The sequence below is a fragment of the Oryctolagus cuniculus genome (assembly GCF_964237555.1).
Source record: "Oryctolagus cuniculus chromosome 16 unlocalized genomic scaffold, mOryCun1.1 SUPER_16_unloc_1, whole genome shotgun sequence".
Classification (NCBI taxonomy): Eukaryota; Metazoa; Chordata; class Mammalia; order Lagomorpha; family Leporidae; genus Oryctolagus; species Oryctolagus cuniculus.
This window is the reverse complement of record NW_027208201.1, coordinates 6,810,059-6,828,647: the sequence shown is the minus strand read 5'-3', so window position 1 is coordinate 6,828,647 and position 18,589 is coordinate 6,810,059. Positions and strand designations below refer to the sequence as shown.

The window sequence follows — 18,589 nt, the reverse complement described above, 5'->3', positions numbered from 1 at the left end:
TTTCTGCTCACTATCACGCTTTCCTGTTCTACTAGATTCTTCCTTTCATTTTGACTCCTCCTTGAGATTTCATTTTCACAAGAGAGATTTTCTATCCTGTACAGTAAGGATTTATATAGCTCAAGCATTTGTTTTTGGAAACTTCTAAATGTTCTTATTAATTTTTTGAAATCTGTATCTTGCATTTTTTCCATCTCATCATCTTCATAATCTTGGCTTGACGTGTCTTGTTCATTCGGGGGCGTCATAATGTCTTCCTTGTTCTGGTTTCCTCAGTTTCTGCGTTTGTTGCTTGACATTGTGGAGTTATTTGGATTCTTCTTCCCTCGCTGTGGTATTTTTTTTCTTGTTATACTATGCCTGTATTAAGTGGACTGTCTGCTTTGATGCAGCCTTAGAGGCTTGAGATGGGTGTGGCCAGAGAGCTCTGTTTGGTTCCTCAGGATTAAGGGTGTGCCAAAGGTGACACTCCCAGGTTAGGCGTGGTAAATCTTTTTTTTTTTTTTTTTCAGAAGGGAAGTAATTCACACACACACCCAGAGTCAGCTTGGCTGTGGGCGGGCACAGCTGTAAGTTCACGCAGCTTTTATGAATGACCAAAATGGCACATGCTCTTTGTTTTGCTCACCTTTTAGAGGTAAGCGGAGAGAGAGAAACTCATGTTCGTACTGGTCCCTTTGGAAGAGGAGCAACTGGGACAGAATCCAGTACCCCGAGCAAGACTAGAACCCAGTGTGCCAGCGCTGCAGGCAGAGGATTAGCCTATTGAGCCATGGCGCCAGCCACTAACACATATTTTTAAAAGGTTACCAAAGAAAGAAAATTTTCGAGGACCAGGAAGCCTTCTAGAATGAAGATGGTTCAGAATGCCTGGACCAAAACATGTATTTATAGCCCTGGCCTATATTCTTGCAGAACTATGGACTTCTTGCTTATTTGTTGAACATTTTGTTTGTTGGAGCATTAAGTCTTTGAATATAATGCAAACTAAAACTATGTTATCACAAAAATAACAAAACAAATATTAGGTTCAGCAAAAGAAAAAAAGAAAATAAAACTGCAAAGCAGAATGATGAAAATCAGGGTGGCACCATGGCTCACTTGGATAATCCTCTGCCAGCAGCACTGGCATTCCATATGGGCGCCAGGTTCTAGTCTCGGTTGCTCCTCTTCCAGTCCAGCTCTCTGCTGTGGCCCAGCAAGGCAGTGGAGGATGGCCCAAGTTCTTGGGCCCTGTACCCACATGGGAGACCAGGAGGAAGCACCTGGTTCCTGATCAGCATGGCACGCCAGCTGTAAGAGCCATTTGGGAAGTGAACCAATGGAAGGAAGACCTTTCTCTCTCTCTCTCTCTCTCTCTCTCTCTCTAACTCTGCCTGTCTAAAAAAAAGAATGATGAAAATCAGTAAAATGGAAAACTACACTTTAAAAAAAGGAATGAAAGACGCATGTTGCAATGTGGATGGGTTTGGAATCTGGATCCAATTGAATGAAGCCACACTCCTATGCCACATACTGACTAGAAAGCTTTTTATTTAATAAATATAAATTTCCAAAGTACAACTGTTGGATTATAATGGTTCTTCCACCCATACCCGACCTCCCATCCCCAAACCATCCCTGCTCCTATTCCCTTTACCACCCCATTCTTCATCAAGATTCATTTTCATTTATCTTTATATACAGAAGATCAACTCTATACTAAGGAAAGAGTTCAACAGTTTGCACACACACACATGCACACACACAAAGTATAAAGTACTCTTTAAAGACTAATTTTACTGTTAATTCTCATAGTACAATACATTAAGGATGGAGGTCCTACATGGGGAGCAAGTGCACAGTGACTCCTATTGTTGATTTAACAATTGATACTCTTATTTATGACATTGGTGATCACCCAAAGCATTTGCCATGAGCTCCCAAGGCTATGGAAGCCTCTAGAGTTCACAAACTCTGACCTTATTTAAACAAGGCCATAATCAAAATGGAAGTGCACTACTCCCTTGAGAGAAAGGAAGGAAGGAAGGAAGGAAGGAAGGAAGGAAGGAAGGAAGGAAGGAAGGGAGAAAGGAAGGGAGAAAGAGAGGAAGGAAGGAAGGAAGGAAGGGAGAAAGGAAGGGAGAAAGGAAGGAAGGAAGGAAGGAAGGAAGGAAGGAAGGAAGGAAGGAAGGAAGGGAGGAACTGAAGGAGATGATTGGTTGCATGATATGAGGTCACGGGAGTTAGAAAATGACTACTAATGCAGAAATTTTTATAGAGTGATGAAGATGCATTCAATCCACAGAGAAGACTATTGCACAAATGTGAACACAGTGTGCACAATCTGAATGTATAAATCCAACTGATTTGAACAATTTAAAAATGTTTCAATTTGGCTGTAAGAATTTCACATCAATCACACAGCATTCTGACCCCATATGCTATTGGAAAAAGAAAAATTAAAACAAGGGAATAACATAACCAGTATTTTGACTGAAGAACATAGTTACTGAGTCATTCACATGTGCAAATCAATATCCCATGTATGTGTGATAAAGATACCATTTCAAAATAGCTCAACAATGAGTATTTAGTAAGATTTTTTTGGAAAACAGGGTATACCCACAGTGGAATACTGCATGACCTACCACCTCCTGTATCTAGGAAAGAAATCTCACTTAAATCACAATGCCAACAAATAAATGACAAACATTCAACAGCCAGGGCAAACAGAATGTGAAGCATGTTAATTAGATGTCTTAGCAAATAAGAACACTTACATTGTCTGCACATTGATAAATAAATAGAAATTAATTCAGTCTCCACCATTTCAGGGGTAGCTATTAAATATACAATAACATTGCTGGGGACAGGCGCAGTGGCTTACTTGGTTAATCCTCCACCTGCGGCACCAGAATCCCATATGGGCACTGGGTTCTAATCCCAGTTGCTCCTCTTCCAGTCCAGTTCTCTGCTGTGGCCCAGGAGGGCAGTGGAGGATGGCCGAAGTGCTTCAGCCCTGCACCCACATGGGAGACAAGGAAGAAGCACCTGGCTCCTGGCTTTGGATCAGGCTAGCTCCACCAGTAGCGGCCATTTGGGGGGTGAACCAATGGAAGGATGAACTTTCTCTCGGTCTCTCCCTCTCACTGTCTGTAATTCTACATGTCAAATTAATAAATAAATAATCTTTTTAAAAAATGACCTTGCTGTTGTAGCCTTGATGGCCATCAGAGGTTTCATTTAAAGCATGATTCATTTTTACTCAATTTAAAAATTTCCCTAAACTCCATTACTAACTCTGAGATGTAGAGAAACAGAAGGTTAGTGATAGAAACCAAGAGACCTCCTATTCGATGCTTCACACATCTACACCCCCAATGCTTGTACCTGGGCTGAGGTTACAACCAACAACAGGGAGTCAGACCCTGGATTTTCACATGGGTGCCAGGACCAAGTTATATGAAGATTCACCACTTCCTTCCGAGGGCCACCAGGACTCAAAAGTCCAGGTCAGGGGCCAAAACCAGAGCCAGAAATAGATGCCATGAGCTCAGATTGCTAGGCTAAACATCCAACTAACCAGTCATTTATAAAGGAAAAATCCATTTTAGCTCCTTCATATATCTGGATTGCTACTCAGCCTGCATTCTTGGTCCTAAACCCTGAAAATGTGACAGGAAAACAAGTGGGAATTTTTAGGATCCCTTAGAACTTACTCTTTTCTTTAAGCCTTTCAAAGAATTCCTTTCTGGTCTTAAGAGAATAATGTAGCACTTGGGGAGGAAGATGCAGCCCAAGAGCCCCGCACTGGAGGCCAAGATGGAGAAGACCTCCACGGCCACCATGACCTTCCCCTTGGTGCTGTGGTAGACAGGCAGGAAGGTCACCCAGACACTGCAGAACACCAGCATGCTGAACGTCAGGAACTTGGATTCATTGAACGTGTCAGGCAGGTTCCTGGCTAGGAAAGCCACAGTGAAGCTGGCCAGGGCCAAGGAGCCCAGGTATCCCAGGACACAGTAGAAGGCAGTGGCTGAACCCTTGTTGCACACCAGGATGATGTGGCCATGCTCAGAGTGTGCATCTGTGTCAATAAAGGGAGGAGAAGTCCCAAGCCAGATACCAAAAAGAACCAGTTGGATCAGGAAACAGATAGGAATGACAGAGTTAGAAGCTCCTGATACGAGCAATCGCCTGATAGTTCTTCCAGGTTTTGTAACCTTGAAGGCAAGAATCACAGTGATGGTCTTGGCCAGCACGGTGGAAACAGCCACTGTGAACACAAGGCCAAATACTATTTGCTGGAGGAGGCAGGTGGCTGTGTTGGGACGGCCAAGGAAGAGTAAGGAGCAGAGGAAGCACAGGAGGAGGGCAATGAGTAGGATGTAGCTGAGGGTCCTGTTATTGGCCTTGACAATGGGAGTGTCTCGGTGCTTCACAAAGACCCAGAGGACGGCAGCTGTGAGGACAGAGAAGCACAGAGCCATGCAGGTCAGAGCCATCCCCAGAAATTCCTCAAAGCCTAAGAAGGTCACAAGTTTCGGGAGGCAGTGGTTTCTCTCCAGGTTTGGGTACTCGTGATCTGCACACGGGATGCATTGTTCTGCATCTGTGGGGAAAAGCAAGATTCACGTTTCCATTTCACAATTTGCTCCTTTTTCCCTGTTCAGGAAAAGGGTCATAGTGAGTCCATCCTGCTCTGATGTATACCAAGAAACACTAAAGGATATTTCTACATTCCTGACCCAGGGAGAATGCTTATCTCCTGTGGAAGAAAGTCTTTCAAGGAAGCTCCTTTGCACATGGGGCTCTGTGGTCTCATTCTGTCACTCTGAGGTTTTTTTTTTTTTTTTTTTAGTGTTTGAATTTCTATAGAATGATGAATTTCCTGTATTTCATATGGGCATGAGATTCTTCCAAGCCCTCTTCTCTACAGTCCCCAGTGTCTTTCTCAGGAGGAGCCTTAGATTCACATGGGTTAGAATATTTTTCTGGGGTCATCAGTGTTAAGGTTTTTCTTACTTTTCCTCAGATGTTGACGACGTATATAAATGATATCTGATTCCTGGGACCTCTATAAATTTTTTCAGTACTCTAATTTCCTGCATGGACTCACCTTTTCATTCTTTCCATATAAATATTGTGATACTGTGATTGAATGTAAGAGAATTGTAGCTGGTTGTCTTTCTGAGGTAATATAGCCGTAAGTGGTATTTTCATGATGTCACTGAAACACACTCTTGTTAACCTGAAAGCATGGCTTTTTCACCTTTTTAGCTCATGTGAACACCACATTGGGCACCACATTGTCTCACTTGAAGTAATGCACTTCTGCTGCTACAGCATGAGAGAAGTCATTAAATACAGGCCAGTTGGTGAATATGTTTCTTTTAATCAAATGTCCATTAAACAAACAAAAATAGGGTCAGTGTTGTGGCATGATAGGTAAAGCCACGACCTGCAATGCCAGCATCCCATATGACATTGTTTTGTGTTCCAGTTGATCAATTTCCAATCCAGCTCCTTGCAAATAACCTAGAAAAAGCAGCAGAAGGTGGTCCAAGTAATTGGGACACCCACACCCATCTGGACAACCCAAATGAAGCTCCTGGCTCCTGGCTTCTGCCTGGCCCAGCCTGGGCCATTCTTTTCCTCTGGGGCATGATCAATTACATTGAGGCTCTCTCTCTTTCTCTCCTGTTCTCTGAATCTTTGATTTTCAAATAAAATAAATCTTTTTTTAAAAAGCAAAAAAAAAAATGGTATTAGTAGGACTACACTTGCAGTAAGAGTCCTACTCTGTTTTTATCCTTGGTGTTCATGCAAGAATACAAGCTTCAGGGACTGAAGTTGTGATGTAGGAGGAAAAGCCACAGCCTGGGATGATGGCATCCCATACAGGCACCAGTTCATGTCCTGGCTGCTCCTCTTTTAAACCAACTCCGTGCAAATGTGCCTGGAAAACCATCATAGGAAGGCCAAATACTTGTGCCTCTGCAAAACCTGGAAGAAGCTCTTGGTTTCTGGCTTTGGCCAGGCCCAGTTCAGACCATTACAGCTATCTGGGGAGTGAATCTACCTGATGGAAGATCTTCTCTGTCACTTTTCTCCCTCTCTGTTATGCTCTCCCTCTCTCTGTAACTGACATTGAAATGAAGAAATAAACATATTTGTGAAAAAAAAGAAAGAGAATATAAGAATCTATAAAAATTTGAGGAATTCTCTCTTAAAATTCTTTTCAAGGTGTACCCTTTACTTTTTATAGAATATGTAGGTGCTTCTGGCATCTGGCTCAGAGATGCACTAGACACACATATGCAAATGTACATTGTACAATGGGTCAGTGTATGACACATTAATTTTCTTTTTTCACTAACTTACTGCATGTTGATTATTTTCACAAAACTTAAAGTGTTTTTTTGTTATCATCTTTTTACTGGAAACTATATAACTTGTTTTAAGTAACTGAAATGAAAACAATTCTAGAGCTAAGATTATGTGAACTAAAATATCCTTTCAGAAGAATTCAAATTATTATAAATATATTTATTATACATTGAATAGTGAAACTATTTACCAATGAGACTTACTACATTTTCACATTTCTCAAAACAATTGGCTTTGATATTTAACATTGCTTAAATGTTGGCCTTTTGCAAAGGATTTTGGGTTACTCAGTTGGATCATTTTTAGGATGCTGTATCTCTATATTCACCTTGTTTGTTCTCTTACTAAATTATATACATTCAAAGGACAAAGTGGTGGCATTCGTTATGTGTACTGCACACCATGCACAATGTCAAAGATGCAACACAGAAAATAATACAGTATTCCCATCACAATTCATGTGAAGTAGAACCCTGCTCATCAGTTGTGTATGGAAAAGTTTTGATTTCAAGCCCTTTAGAAATCCAAAGGGAGCCTTAACAAACACAAATATTATATTTCTTGTTTAGACATTAGGTCTCAGATTGAGACAGTCTCCTCCAGCACCAGATGGGAAAGAAGGATGCCAGATAGAATCAGTGTCAGAGTAGAACTTGAGAGGATGAGCATCACCAGACAACAGCTTACACATAATGAGATGGTGATAGTGAGCATACAACAAGGGTATGGAAAGAGTGAGTGAAGGTGTGCATGGAAAACAATAGGGCACTATGACCCCAATACAAATACTCTTGGTTTCCTTTTTATCAAGAGAGAGTTCAGAGACTGGAGTCCTCATAGGTCAGTTCTAGGGTTTTTACCTGTATGATTGGAAATGTCTCTCTCTGGACAAACAACGCAAGTATAGCAGCAAACAGGTCTTCCTTCCTGTGGTATTTTCCTGAATCCTGGACCACACCTCTGGCTACACAAAGACTGAGGAGTCTGAGGGTGGAAGAGAAGTGATGGTCATTGTTTTATATGTCATTAGGCACTGTGATAGGATGACTCTATTTGCCTCATCACCCCCAAGGTCATCACTATGCCCTCCCTGATCTGTATCTCCTTGATTTTACCTAGACATCCAATTTGGAGTTTCTATGATTCTCATCCCTGGTTTATCAGCTGTCTAGCAAATATTATAAGGTACCTGATCACTTTAATTTCATTCATAACCACATCTATGCTAAGCATTTCTTTCTTTCTTGAATTGCTTCCTGTGAAATCTTTTCCATTCAGCTTTTAATGTGGTAATTATTTTGAGAATGTGTATGTCTGAGACTATTTTACATGCTTCTTTCCTTGATTGAGTAGATTTTATATGCCAGAAAAAATATCAAAAAATCAAAATGACTAGGTACAGTTCTGAATAACTACCTAGGAAAAGACAAGCCCACACAGAAATGGTGAGGAATGTTATAAACCATGGATTGTGCATTGATCTACTTCTGGACTTCTAGACCCAGGGAGAGCAACAACTCTAGATTACCAAAGATTTGTAATATAATGTACAGCAGCTGTATAAAACAATAACAAAATTGTCTGGAGTATTTAAACAGCACAATAATGATAAAATTTTTTATCACAGCTAAGAGGTACTATTCAGAAGAAAACCCGAACTGATTGGCAAACACAATGAAAATATAGAAAATGGGAATAGTTTCTACAAATACATGATGGATAAGTCCACTCATAATTTATTTGTATTCATACTGCATCAAAACATAATAATGACTCTCACCATATGATTAAAATATCACTATGCTTATAAATATATATCTAATACATAAAATTTTTTCACGTTATATAAATAAAAAATTTGAAATAAAATTTTGGAATTTGTGTAGACGTGCATTTAGTAATTTTATGTCTACATATTGACCTCTATCTCTATTCCTTAACATTGCTCTTTCTAGTCACTCAACCTTTGGATGCATAAATATGCCCAGAATAAAAACAACAGTATCTAATACAAATGTGCACTTCTAATACACACTGGCTCATATATGTGTAAGCAACACCATATCTTTTGGAGCCAAGATGTGAAATGGGAACTGAATGCTTATTTAAAGTCTCACACATAATATCCTCTCAGACTCTCCTCAGACCCTCTGTAGGTATCCAACATTCATGTGGATCCACACCTCCTTGAATGCTACAGGCCATTCTATCATTTCTTCATTGAGGTCCAAGCTTTGATCATGTTTACTCTCAGAGGAAAACTCCCCGATTTTAATCATCAACCGAAATCCAGCAGGAAAGTTCACAATGTTGTGGATATCATAGTGTGCCATATGGAATCTCGTTTCATGGAAGGAAACATCCTCCCCAGCACTGTTGGTAAATTGGATTTCCCTCAGAAGTGGATGAAGCTGGAGGGGAGGCACAATTGAAAAGGGAGAGAACATTCAGATTAGAGGTGGGAGGTGCACATGTACTGAGAAATCCTTGTCTCCCCTCCTCTCTATTTTCAGAGAGTCTATTTGGTGGAGGCTGACTTTGTCTGAATGGTCCCCATATTGTGGGTTCAAGCAATGAGAATTCTGCCTCTTCCCTATTAGAATGATGGGGAGTATCTGAATCCAAGCAGAGAAATCACAGGATGTGTCCCACAGGGTGGCTGACCAAGAACGATTGGTTAGAGGTTTAGGAAAGCTCATCTTAGTTCTTCCACATGAGAACAACATGGCTTTATATGTGAAATACCTTGATTGTTGTGATGGTTCTACAGGATAGTACACTTCTAAAAGTTTAACCCATTCCCCCCAAAAGAATGATATCTGTTCTTTGGCAAAATAATGGATGCAACTGGATACCATTATTCATTGTGAAATGTACTAATTCCATAAAGAAAATAGCATATAGTTTTTTTGGTAATAGGTACTACATAATATAGCATGGAAAAAAAATCCACAATGTATAAAAATGAAACTGACATCTCTGGGTTTGATTTGATTTGTTTATGACCCATGTGTAAATTCCTGTGTAGCTGTGGTATTTCTACTTTTCACTTCTGGAACATTATGATTTGTGTGGTATTAAACCCTACTTTTCACTTCTGGAACATTATGATTTGTGTGGTATTAAACCTGTGATTAAAAGTTAATTGAGGCCGGCGCCGTGGCTCACTAGGCTAATCCTCCACCTAGCGGCGCCGGCACACCGGGTTCTAGTCCCGGTCAGGGCGCCGGATTCTATCCCGGTTGCCCCTCTTCCAGGCCAGCCCTCTGCTGTGGCCAGGGAGTGCAGTGGAGGATGGCCCAGGTGCTTGGGCCCTGCACCCCATGGGAGACCAGGAAAAGCACCTGGCTCCTGGCTCCTGCCATCGGCTCAGCGCGGTGCGCCGGCCGCAGCACGCCACCCACGGCGGCCATTGGAGGGTGAACCAATGGCAAAGGAAGACCTTTCTCTCTGTCTCTCTCTCTCACTGTCCACTCTGCCTGTCAAAAAATAAAAAATAAAAAAAAAGTTAATTGAAATTAAAAGGAAATTAGTAAAGGAATTAGAGGGGATTAAGATATGAAAGGAAAAAACAATGGTTATCTTCTTAGAATTGTATCAATGAGCCAGCACTGAGGCTCAATAGGCTAATCCTCTGCCTGTGGTGCCGGCACACCAGGTTCTAGTGCCGGTTTGGGTGCCAGATTCTGTCCTGGTTGCCCCTCTTCCAGTCTAGCTCTCTGATGTGGCCCGGGAGTGCAGTGGAGGATGGCGTAAGTCCTTAGGCCCTGCATCCCCATGGGAGACCAAGAGAAGCACCTGGCTCCTGGCTTTGGATCAGCACAGCGTGCCGGCTGCAGCAGCCATTGGAGGGTGAACCAATGGCAAAAGGAAGACCTTTCTCTCTGACTCTCACTGTCCACTCTGCCTGTCAAAAAAAAAAAAAAAAAAAAACAGAATTGTATCAATGAAATACATGAAATCTGTTCTTTTATATCAGTAAATTTCTCTTTAATTTAACAAAATTTAAGCTGACCTTGTGGTGCAGCAGGTGAAGCCACTGTGCACAGTGCCCAGCAACCCTTTGAGTGCTGGTTCAAATTCCAGCTGTTCTACTGCTGATTCAGCTTTCTGCTAATGTTCCTGGGAAAGCAGCAGATTAGGGTCCAAGAGCTTGGGCCCCTGTGCTCACATGGGAGACATGGTTGAAGCTCCTACATCCTGGCTTGGCCTGGCCTAGTCCTGGTCCTTGCAACCAGTGGGGAGTGAATCAGCAGATGCAAAATCTGCCTTCTCTTTCTTTCTCTGTCTCCCTCTCGCACAGTAACTTGGTTAAACGAATTAGAAATCCAAGCATAATTTTTCTTAATAAACATTTTGCAAAGTCTGCTTGTACATCCCTGGCTGAACTTGATAGTTCTAAACTTTAAAAATGTGTATGTTTTGTATGTGCAGGTCCATTTGTATAGCAATTTCACCTCAGTGGATTTTAACAGTAATATGCAAGATTTTTATTTGACTCTCTGCACTTTGACTTTTTTGTTGAGAATACAGGTACCTTTTGAGATGATAGGGGAAATATTTTATAACCAAAAAGATAATTAAGAATACCCTGATGGTAGTTATGATCTGAACAGTGTGTACTAGCCCTTACTTTCTGAGTCTCCTGATGCCTTTGTGGGATGACCAATTCTTTAAACAACCATCATCATGTCTTCACTAACGTGAACCAAGAACTTCATAAGTAACAATAATCTTATCTTTGTAAACATTCTTGGCCAATATACTTACTTTTCTAATTATGAGGCTACCAAATCACAGCTGATATGTCAATTACTATTGTACATGAACACAGAAGTTACATAGACAAGTAAACATGCTGATGTCCATTTACATATATATATGTAGTATAGATTATATGTATTTCTTCTGTGAGACATTAAATTTATTTGATTTACTAAATAATTTGATCAGTATATTTTCCTGTACATGCATGGAGACGTTCCTAATTGTGTTCTACAATGGGTATTAGATTTATGTGAGCCAGAGTTAAAATCCAGACAAATCCATGTATATCCCAGTGGATGTACCCTGTGCTTATGTGCATGCTTAGTGATCTTGTATATAATAATAGGTTCACAGCCCCTCCTGACTGCTTGTGTCAGGTTTTCTGTATGACATCACTTCCTGGGTTAGAGTCATTTTATGATATAATGTTGACCCCACTTCTTCTATTTTTTTTTTGTTTACAGGCAGAGTGGACAGTGAGATAGAGAGAGAGACAGAGAGAGAGAGAAAGGTCTTCCTTTTGCCATTGGTTCACCCTCCAATGGCTGCTGCGGCCAGGGCACTGCGGCCAGTGCACCGCGCCTATCCGAAGGCAGGAGCCAGGAGCCAGGTGCTTCTCCTGGTCTCCCATGGGGTGCAGGGCCCAAGCACTTGGGCCATCCTCCACTGCACTCCCGGGCCACAGCAGAGAGCTGGCCTGGAAGAGGGGCAACCGGGACAGAATCCAGCGCCCCGACCGGGACTAGAACCCCGTGTGCCAGCGCCGCTAGGCGTAGGATCAGCCTATTGAGCTGCGGCACCGGCGCCATTGACCCCACTTCTATTTTCCCCAACAGCATCTCACAGAGGGCATGGGCTACAGCGTACAGCATTATAGAGGAGATATCTGCTGTGGGAAACACCATAGTCCATATTTCCTGGCTTTGCAATCATTCCAAAAGAAAATATAGTTTTGATCATTACCTTCTTCCTAGTCCTTGTAATGAGCTGTATTAAGATATTTTGCAGCACTTCATTCTACGGTGAGAAACATTATTCTTCTATGATCTGTCATTATAGAGTCTGAATTGAAAATGTTACGTGGAGCTAAATTCACTCCTTAGAGAAAGGACAGTCTCTGCAACAAATGCAGACATTTGGATTTCCACATGAGGAGATTTGAAATCTGATTGCTACCTTACACCCTATACAAATATTAATTCATCATTTTTCAAGGATCTAAGCCTAAAACCAAAAACCATCAAACTACAAAGGCAAGCACTGGGGAATCACTGCAGGACATGTGCATAATTACTTGGATAAGACCCCAAAAATACAGGCAATAAAGGTGACAATAGACACATGGGATTACAAAAGACACATTCATCAAAGTGAAGATACAACTTACAGAATGGGAGAAAATATTTGTAAAATATTCATCTGATAAAGTACTAATCTCCAGATTGTAGAGGGAGTTCAAGAAACTTAACAACCACATTAACAACATTCCTAGTAAGGAATGAACTTGGGTCGGTGCAGTGGTCCAGCAGGTTAATACCCTGGCCTGAAGCGCCAGCATCACAAATGGCATTGATTGGAGACCTGGCTGCTCCACTTCCAATCCAGCTCTTGTTATGGCCCGGGAAAGCAGTAGAAGATGGCCCAAGTCCCTGGGCCCCTGCACCGCATGGAAAACTCAGAAGAAGCTCCTGACTCCTGGCTTTGGATTGGCACAGCTCCGGCCATTGCGGCCAACCAGAGAGTGAACCATCGGATTGAAGATGTCTCTCTCTCTCTCTCTCTCTCTCTCTCTCTGCCTCTCCTCTCTCTGTGTAACTCTGACTTTAAAATAAATAAATGAATCTTTAAAAAAAAGAAATGAACCAAAGACATGAACGGGCATTTTTCAAAGGATGAAATACAAATGGCTAAGAGAAACATGAAAAGATGCTCAGGCCACTAACCATTAGGAAAGTGCCAATAAAAACTACAGTGAGATTTCACTCCACCCCACATAACATGAATATTATCCAAAATGTGAAAAATAACAAAGCCTGGAGAGAATCTGGAAAATAAGTACCTCAATAAATTGTGATGGAAAAGATTGTAAGCTGGTACAACCATAATGGAAGATAGTAGAGTGATTATCAGAAAACCAATACTAGTTGTACCATATGGTCCAGCTGTCCACACCTGGGAATGTATTCAAAGGAAATGAAATCAGCACATGAAGTAATCACCTATACTCCCATGTTTATAGCAGCTCAATGCACATTAGCTAAGATGTGGAATCATCTAGATGTCCATCAACTGATGACTGGATGAGGAAATGTGACATATACACATACATATATACATACATGTACATATATATAATACATGCACATATGCTTATATATATATACATGTATAGTGGAATATTATTCAACCATAAGAAAGAATACTTGAGATTTAAAATCGGAGATCATTACAGTAAATTATATAAGCCAGACCTAAAAAATATCAGTTTTTGTCTTATTTGTGCTAGTTAATATATAGAGTATAAAAATGTGTGGATGTCATATCATTGGCTATATAATATTAATATTGCTTCACTGTATCATATCATGTTAATGACAATATTCTCCTCTTTCACATGTTAAAAAATTGAGTTCACATGTTAAAAAAATTGAGTTGGGGATACTGAGCTCCTTTGGGATGCTAGTAATGCTATGCACTGAATTTGGGTGTTGATTATGAGTGTGATACAACAAAAACTCATTTATCTGTAGATTATGTGCATTTCTTAGTATATATACTGTATTTAAATATTTTCAACATGTTCCATAGCAGAAAATGTTTTTTAAAATGTTCAAGAAGAGATAACAAATCCTCCACACACAGATAACTATTACAGATGTATCTATGCCCAGTCTGTTGTGAAAGAACCCACTCTCCATTATACCTGATCATGGCAATCTCAACATGAAAATATGTGCATGTGGACTTGCAATAAAAATACCTGAGGATGCCAGCAGGTGTTCAATGCATGTCCTGTTCTGGGAGATGTTTACCTGCCATGGAAGAATCCTAGGTTGAGCTGCATCTGCTGGAGATCCCTTTTCTATTTGCTCTGAAAGCATCTTATGGAGGGCATGGGCCACTGCATACACAGCATTGTAGATGAAATAGCTGGAGTCAGATATGGTCAGCATGTCAATGTGTCCCGGGAAAAACTCAAAAGAAGCATTTGGTGGGCAGACTCCAATTGTTCCACAAAGTGACCCAGGAGGTATGCAGTGAAAAGCATGAAGCCATAGTTGACTGAGGAAGAAATCTTCTGGGTAGTGGGAAGGGTCAACTGTCCTGACAAAATGTTTGAGGCCAGGGATTTCTTCCTTGTAATGTGAAAATGAGAAGCCTCCATGGAAAGAGTGCAGCATCTGTTGTGTCTCGAGCAGAACAATCTCCCACTTTGCAGCCATGATCCACATCTTCCCCAGGGTTAAATAGTATTTGCTTAGAATTTCCATGGTGTAGAGACTCCTCACATCACCATATAGAATATGCACATTTGCTGATGAAATTCGGATCTCCGCTAGGAAAGATATTTCAGTTTTTTTATACCTTTTCCTAGTGTCAGGGAGCTTTATTGCATAGGCCAAGCAGACATCTTTCTTTACCATCTCGGTTTGGATATCCTGTAGGAACTGCTCTCCTTTCAGATCATTAGATACAAAGATCGCCACCCAAATCCAGCCAAAATGGAGCAGCAATGAGAGCATTCCACAGATCAGAGAGTTGTCACTAGTGGCCATCTGATAGAGCGATGGAAACTTGTCTCTCTCACTTAGCATGGGATCATAGGGGCCATAAGTGATCTGAATAGAAAGAAAACCATTATGATCTAACTTTTGCAGGTAAAGAAGGCCAATTTCTACCATCTGGGCTTAGAGAAATCCATGCTTCAATGCCTATTGCTTTCAGGAGGAGAAATGCATATCCTCATTTATAGCATGAAAGAATATGTATAAGATACCTGTGTATCTTCATATTCATCCAAAGGAAGAAGAGAGCAAGGATTTTGGACAAGGACATTGGACTTTCTCACTTCTCACCACATGTCACATGTGGGGAGCAGCCCACACTGCAACTGGTGTTAAATGTTACCTCTGAGACAAACAACCCCTTACTCTGTTAATCACTTCATAGTTTGAATTTCATTTGTTTTCACAGCATAACCTAAATTGCCTTGAATAATTCATTCACCTACCATCTCTGAGTTTTGGTAAAGTTGCTTTTCAGACCAGAATCTTCCTAAGCTATTCCAGTCTAGCTTGAAGTTATTTTGCACAGATTGCTACCTGTTTGAAGTGGTGTCCTTTAAGAATGCTGGAAATGCAGACCCTTGGAGGCAGCTGATCAAATTATGTACTTGGTTCCTGAAACCATTTTTGAGATTTTAATTTAGTGCTGGTCCCTCATTCTCAACACAGACAGCAGCAGCACCATAGTGGGTATTTGGTGACTAAACTAGTGAATGTGTGTACACTGTCTGCCTCTCTTTGTTTCTCAGTCTATCAAACACACTTTAAGATTAAATCACTGTGTTGACATGGAAAGTGACCTGGGAGCCCTGTGAAAGAATCTGCTGAATGTGAGGAAGTCAGGATTGGGATGAAGTCAGGATTGGGATAGGAAGAGGGTGAATCTCACCTAAATGCAACTCAGCACCAAACACTCTTTGATGAACTTTGGGACTGTCATGGTCCGCTGTGTGCTCCAAATGAAAGCACAGGCTAGTGATTTATATACACATGTCTAACATGGAGTCATCCTAGGACATGTCTGTGCTGTGGGTATTTCCTGTGAATAGTCAACAATCAACATTCCCAGCAGGTGGGGATGGATACATTGGCCCAAGCCGGATCTGGGTGGAGGCTCTCAGCTTCCACTGCTCCTTCCCTTTCTCACAGCCAAAAGAGATCTCCAGAATCTCTTTCAACTAACAGTGTATATGTCATGTGGCTTCCAATGACCCTTGCTTCAGGTATGGCAGATCTGGTGGCAGATGGAAATATTTCTCACCAGTATTCACAACCCATTTACCTGTGGGGTTTTGTACAGCTCCAACATCGTTCCAATTTCAGCCGAAAATGCTGATGTGGTTCCAGCAATGATGGCAACAGTCTTGCCTTGTGTCTGGCAGGTGTAGTTAGGGATGAGATAATGCTTTCCAGTCAGCCAGTGCAGAGTGCTCCTCAGGGTGAACTGGCCACTGGTAACAGAATTGTAGAGCTGGAAACCCAGGGTCAGATTGGGGAGGAGCTGGGGGTCCTTATTGATCTCCTGGATGGCAAAGTGGAAGGCCAGCACGTATTGGTAGTTCTTCCACAGCCACCTAAAGAGTGGAGCAGGATCAGAGAGAAGTGAGAGACCATAGAATTCAGATCAACAATACAGCCATGCCCTGAAGCAGCAATGGCCAGACTCAGGCTGCCACTCAGTGGTGCCTCAGCTCTGGCACATGGAAGAGGTCTGAGTGAAGTCTCAAGGGTTCTAGAAGATCATGGAATGGCCATTGGACTCCTCTGAAGCAAACTTTGTCCATGATCACATTCACCTTCCCGAACCCTTCAGGAAAGCCTTCATGTGTCCCAACATGGGATTATACTTCTACTTAGGGATGGAAAGCAAGAGACAAGCATCTCTCTTTTCAGTAACTTCTAAAATAGTTGAACACCATCTGGCTTGTCAGTTACCCAGGTGTTTTTCAACATCTCTAATCTATTCACCAAAGCCATTTTTGTGAACCTTTTCTGTAATTTTCCACTTAGTATACCAACACTCACAGAAGCATTTTCATTCAAATATATGTTCCTTGAAAATGAGCATTTTATTAAGAAGGTCAAATTGTTAGAATATTTACAAGGTTCACTTTATTTTTATTCACTGTTTTCCTCATTCACTGAAATCTCTTTTAACATTTCACATTTTATTCTTTAACATTCTCTGCATGTTTCTATAAAGCTTAAGCAAAATTATGAGTTCTTGGGATTTAGTAATGGCTCTCAAATATTAGCTGTCCTAGAGTGTTATGAATGTTTTCTTTTCACACAATGGATACCTTTGCTCCTATTCTTGGAAATTTTTTTCCTTATTTTTACAATTCATCCATAATTTGAATGTCAAGAAATACATACTTGTCAATAGTTTATGTGGAATTTCATAAATTTATGCAATTGTCTGTTGTTTAGGTGCATTGATTCATGTGTTTGAATGTTGAGCTTTATAGATTGTCATTTCAGTATGTTAAATTCATGAAATATGTTTATGCAATTTCTAAAATGCAATGTTTGATTTAAGGTTAGTACATTTATTCTCAAGATTCATACAATTTTGTATTATTATTACATACAGAATTTGAAACTTTTTTTTACCTAAAATAGTCAAATTTTGTTCTATTCAATGAATATTCAATGAATGGTTGATTCAAAAAGTTTTTTATTTCATAAACAGGGCTTACTTGTTATACACTAAGTAGACCCATCAAAAAATATGACACTGAAGACTGTTCCATACTTACTTTTACTTATTTGAATGGAAGTTAGGAACATTAAATTGAAATGTTTCTTGCTGATATCAATAGAGTGAATACAAAATGTCCATTTCTCACTCTGCAGTAGTGGAGAGCAAGCAGAAAATGGAAAGGGAAGGTTGTGAAAAGCAAAAGAACAGAAGGAACTCCAGCCCTCCCTTATCTGCATTCCTGCAACTTCTATATATTTATTCTTTAGAATTCTCAAGCACAATTAGACATTCACAGATACAAGCACAAGTACAATCTGACAGTCCAAAGCACAGTTGACACATAACTCAATGTTGGACTTACCAATTAACTGCCATCTTATCCACTGGCCTGGATAAAAAAGATAACTGGATCATGTCTGATTCTGGTTCCAGGAAGTAAAGGGGGAAAAACCCACCCAGTACCAGGTCTCCATCTCTGTAGACACTTGGTCTCATGGAATTATAACAGTTCCTGGGAGGTATGTCCTGTGAACTGTATAAAGGATTCAGGAGTAGGTTGACAAAAATCACTGAAAACAGCATGTCAAGTGAACCTACCGTAAAGTTAAAGGCCCAAATCTCTGTTGATATTAGGAGAAAATGGTCTGGATTATGTCTTCTATCTCAGTTCTCTGAGGAACTGCAGGGAGAATAGAGCTCTGTGTAGGGCAAAGCTGATCCCAGTATAGTTATACGCACTAAACCTGTAGACAGTGTGTGCTAGTCTATTGAGTCACACAGGGACACAACCAAAATCACAAGGAAGACATTTCAAAGGGAGTCACAGGGCTGAGGCCTTGCCTTAATGTCCCTGTGATCAGATCAGCTCTGGTTTCTATATATTTACTTTGTTTCATTTCTGTCCCAATCAGGAACTCATAGCATCACCCCACCCTGAGGCTATGCACCTGCTACTCTGCAT

General features: G+C 40.8%; 1 protein-coding gene across 1 annotated transcript; it reads right to left on the bottom strand.

Annotated features, from left to right (window-relative positions):
- Positions 1–2,369: 2,369 nt before the first annotated feature.
- Positions 2,370–16,749, bottom strand: LOC138847811 (vomeronasal type-2 receptor 116-like). The gene is made up of 7 exons (XM_070067625.1): positions 16,721–16,749; positions 16,207–16,498; positions 14,172–14,978; positions 8,520–8,783; positions 7,233–7,356; positions 3,702–4,594; positions 2,370–2,423 (listed from the first exon to the last, which is right to left on the bottom strand). Exons 1-7 carry the CDS (start codon positions 16,747–16,749, stop codon positions 2,370–2,372), a joined length of 2,463 nt encoding a protein of 820 aa, XP_069923726.1.
- Positions 16,750–18,589: the final 1,840 nt, after the last annotated feature.

What these genes read in the sequence shown, in the direction of transcription:
- LOC138847811 (XM_070067625.1), bottom strand. Translation starts at nt 16,749, where the DNA reads ATGAAGGCTTTCCTGAAGGGTTCGGGAAG. An exon ending in TTCCTGAAGGGTTCGGGAAG is followed by an intron (nt 16,499 to 16,720) that starts GTGAATGTGATC and finishes TCCACTCTTTAG; the next exon opens with GTGGCTGTGGAAGAACTACC. An exon ending in TGAAAGGCTTAAAGAAAAGA is followed by an intron (nt 2,424 to 3,701) that starts GTAAGTTCTAAG and finishes TTTTTCCAATAG; the next exon opens with CATATGGGGTCAGAATGCTG.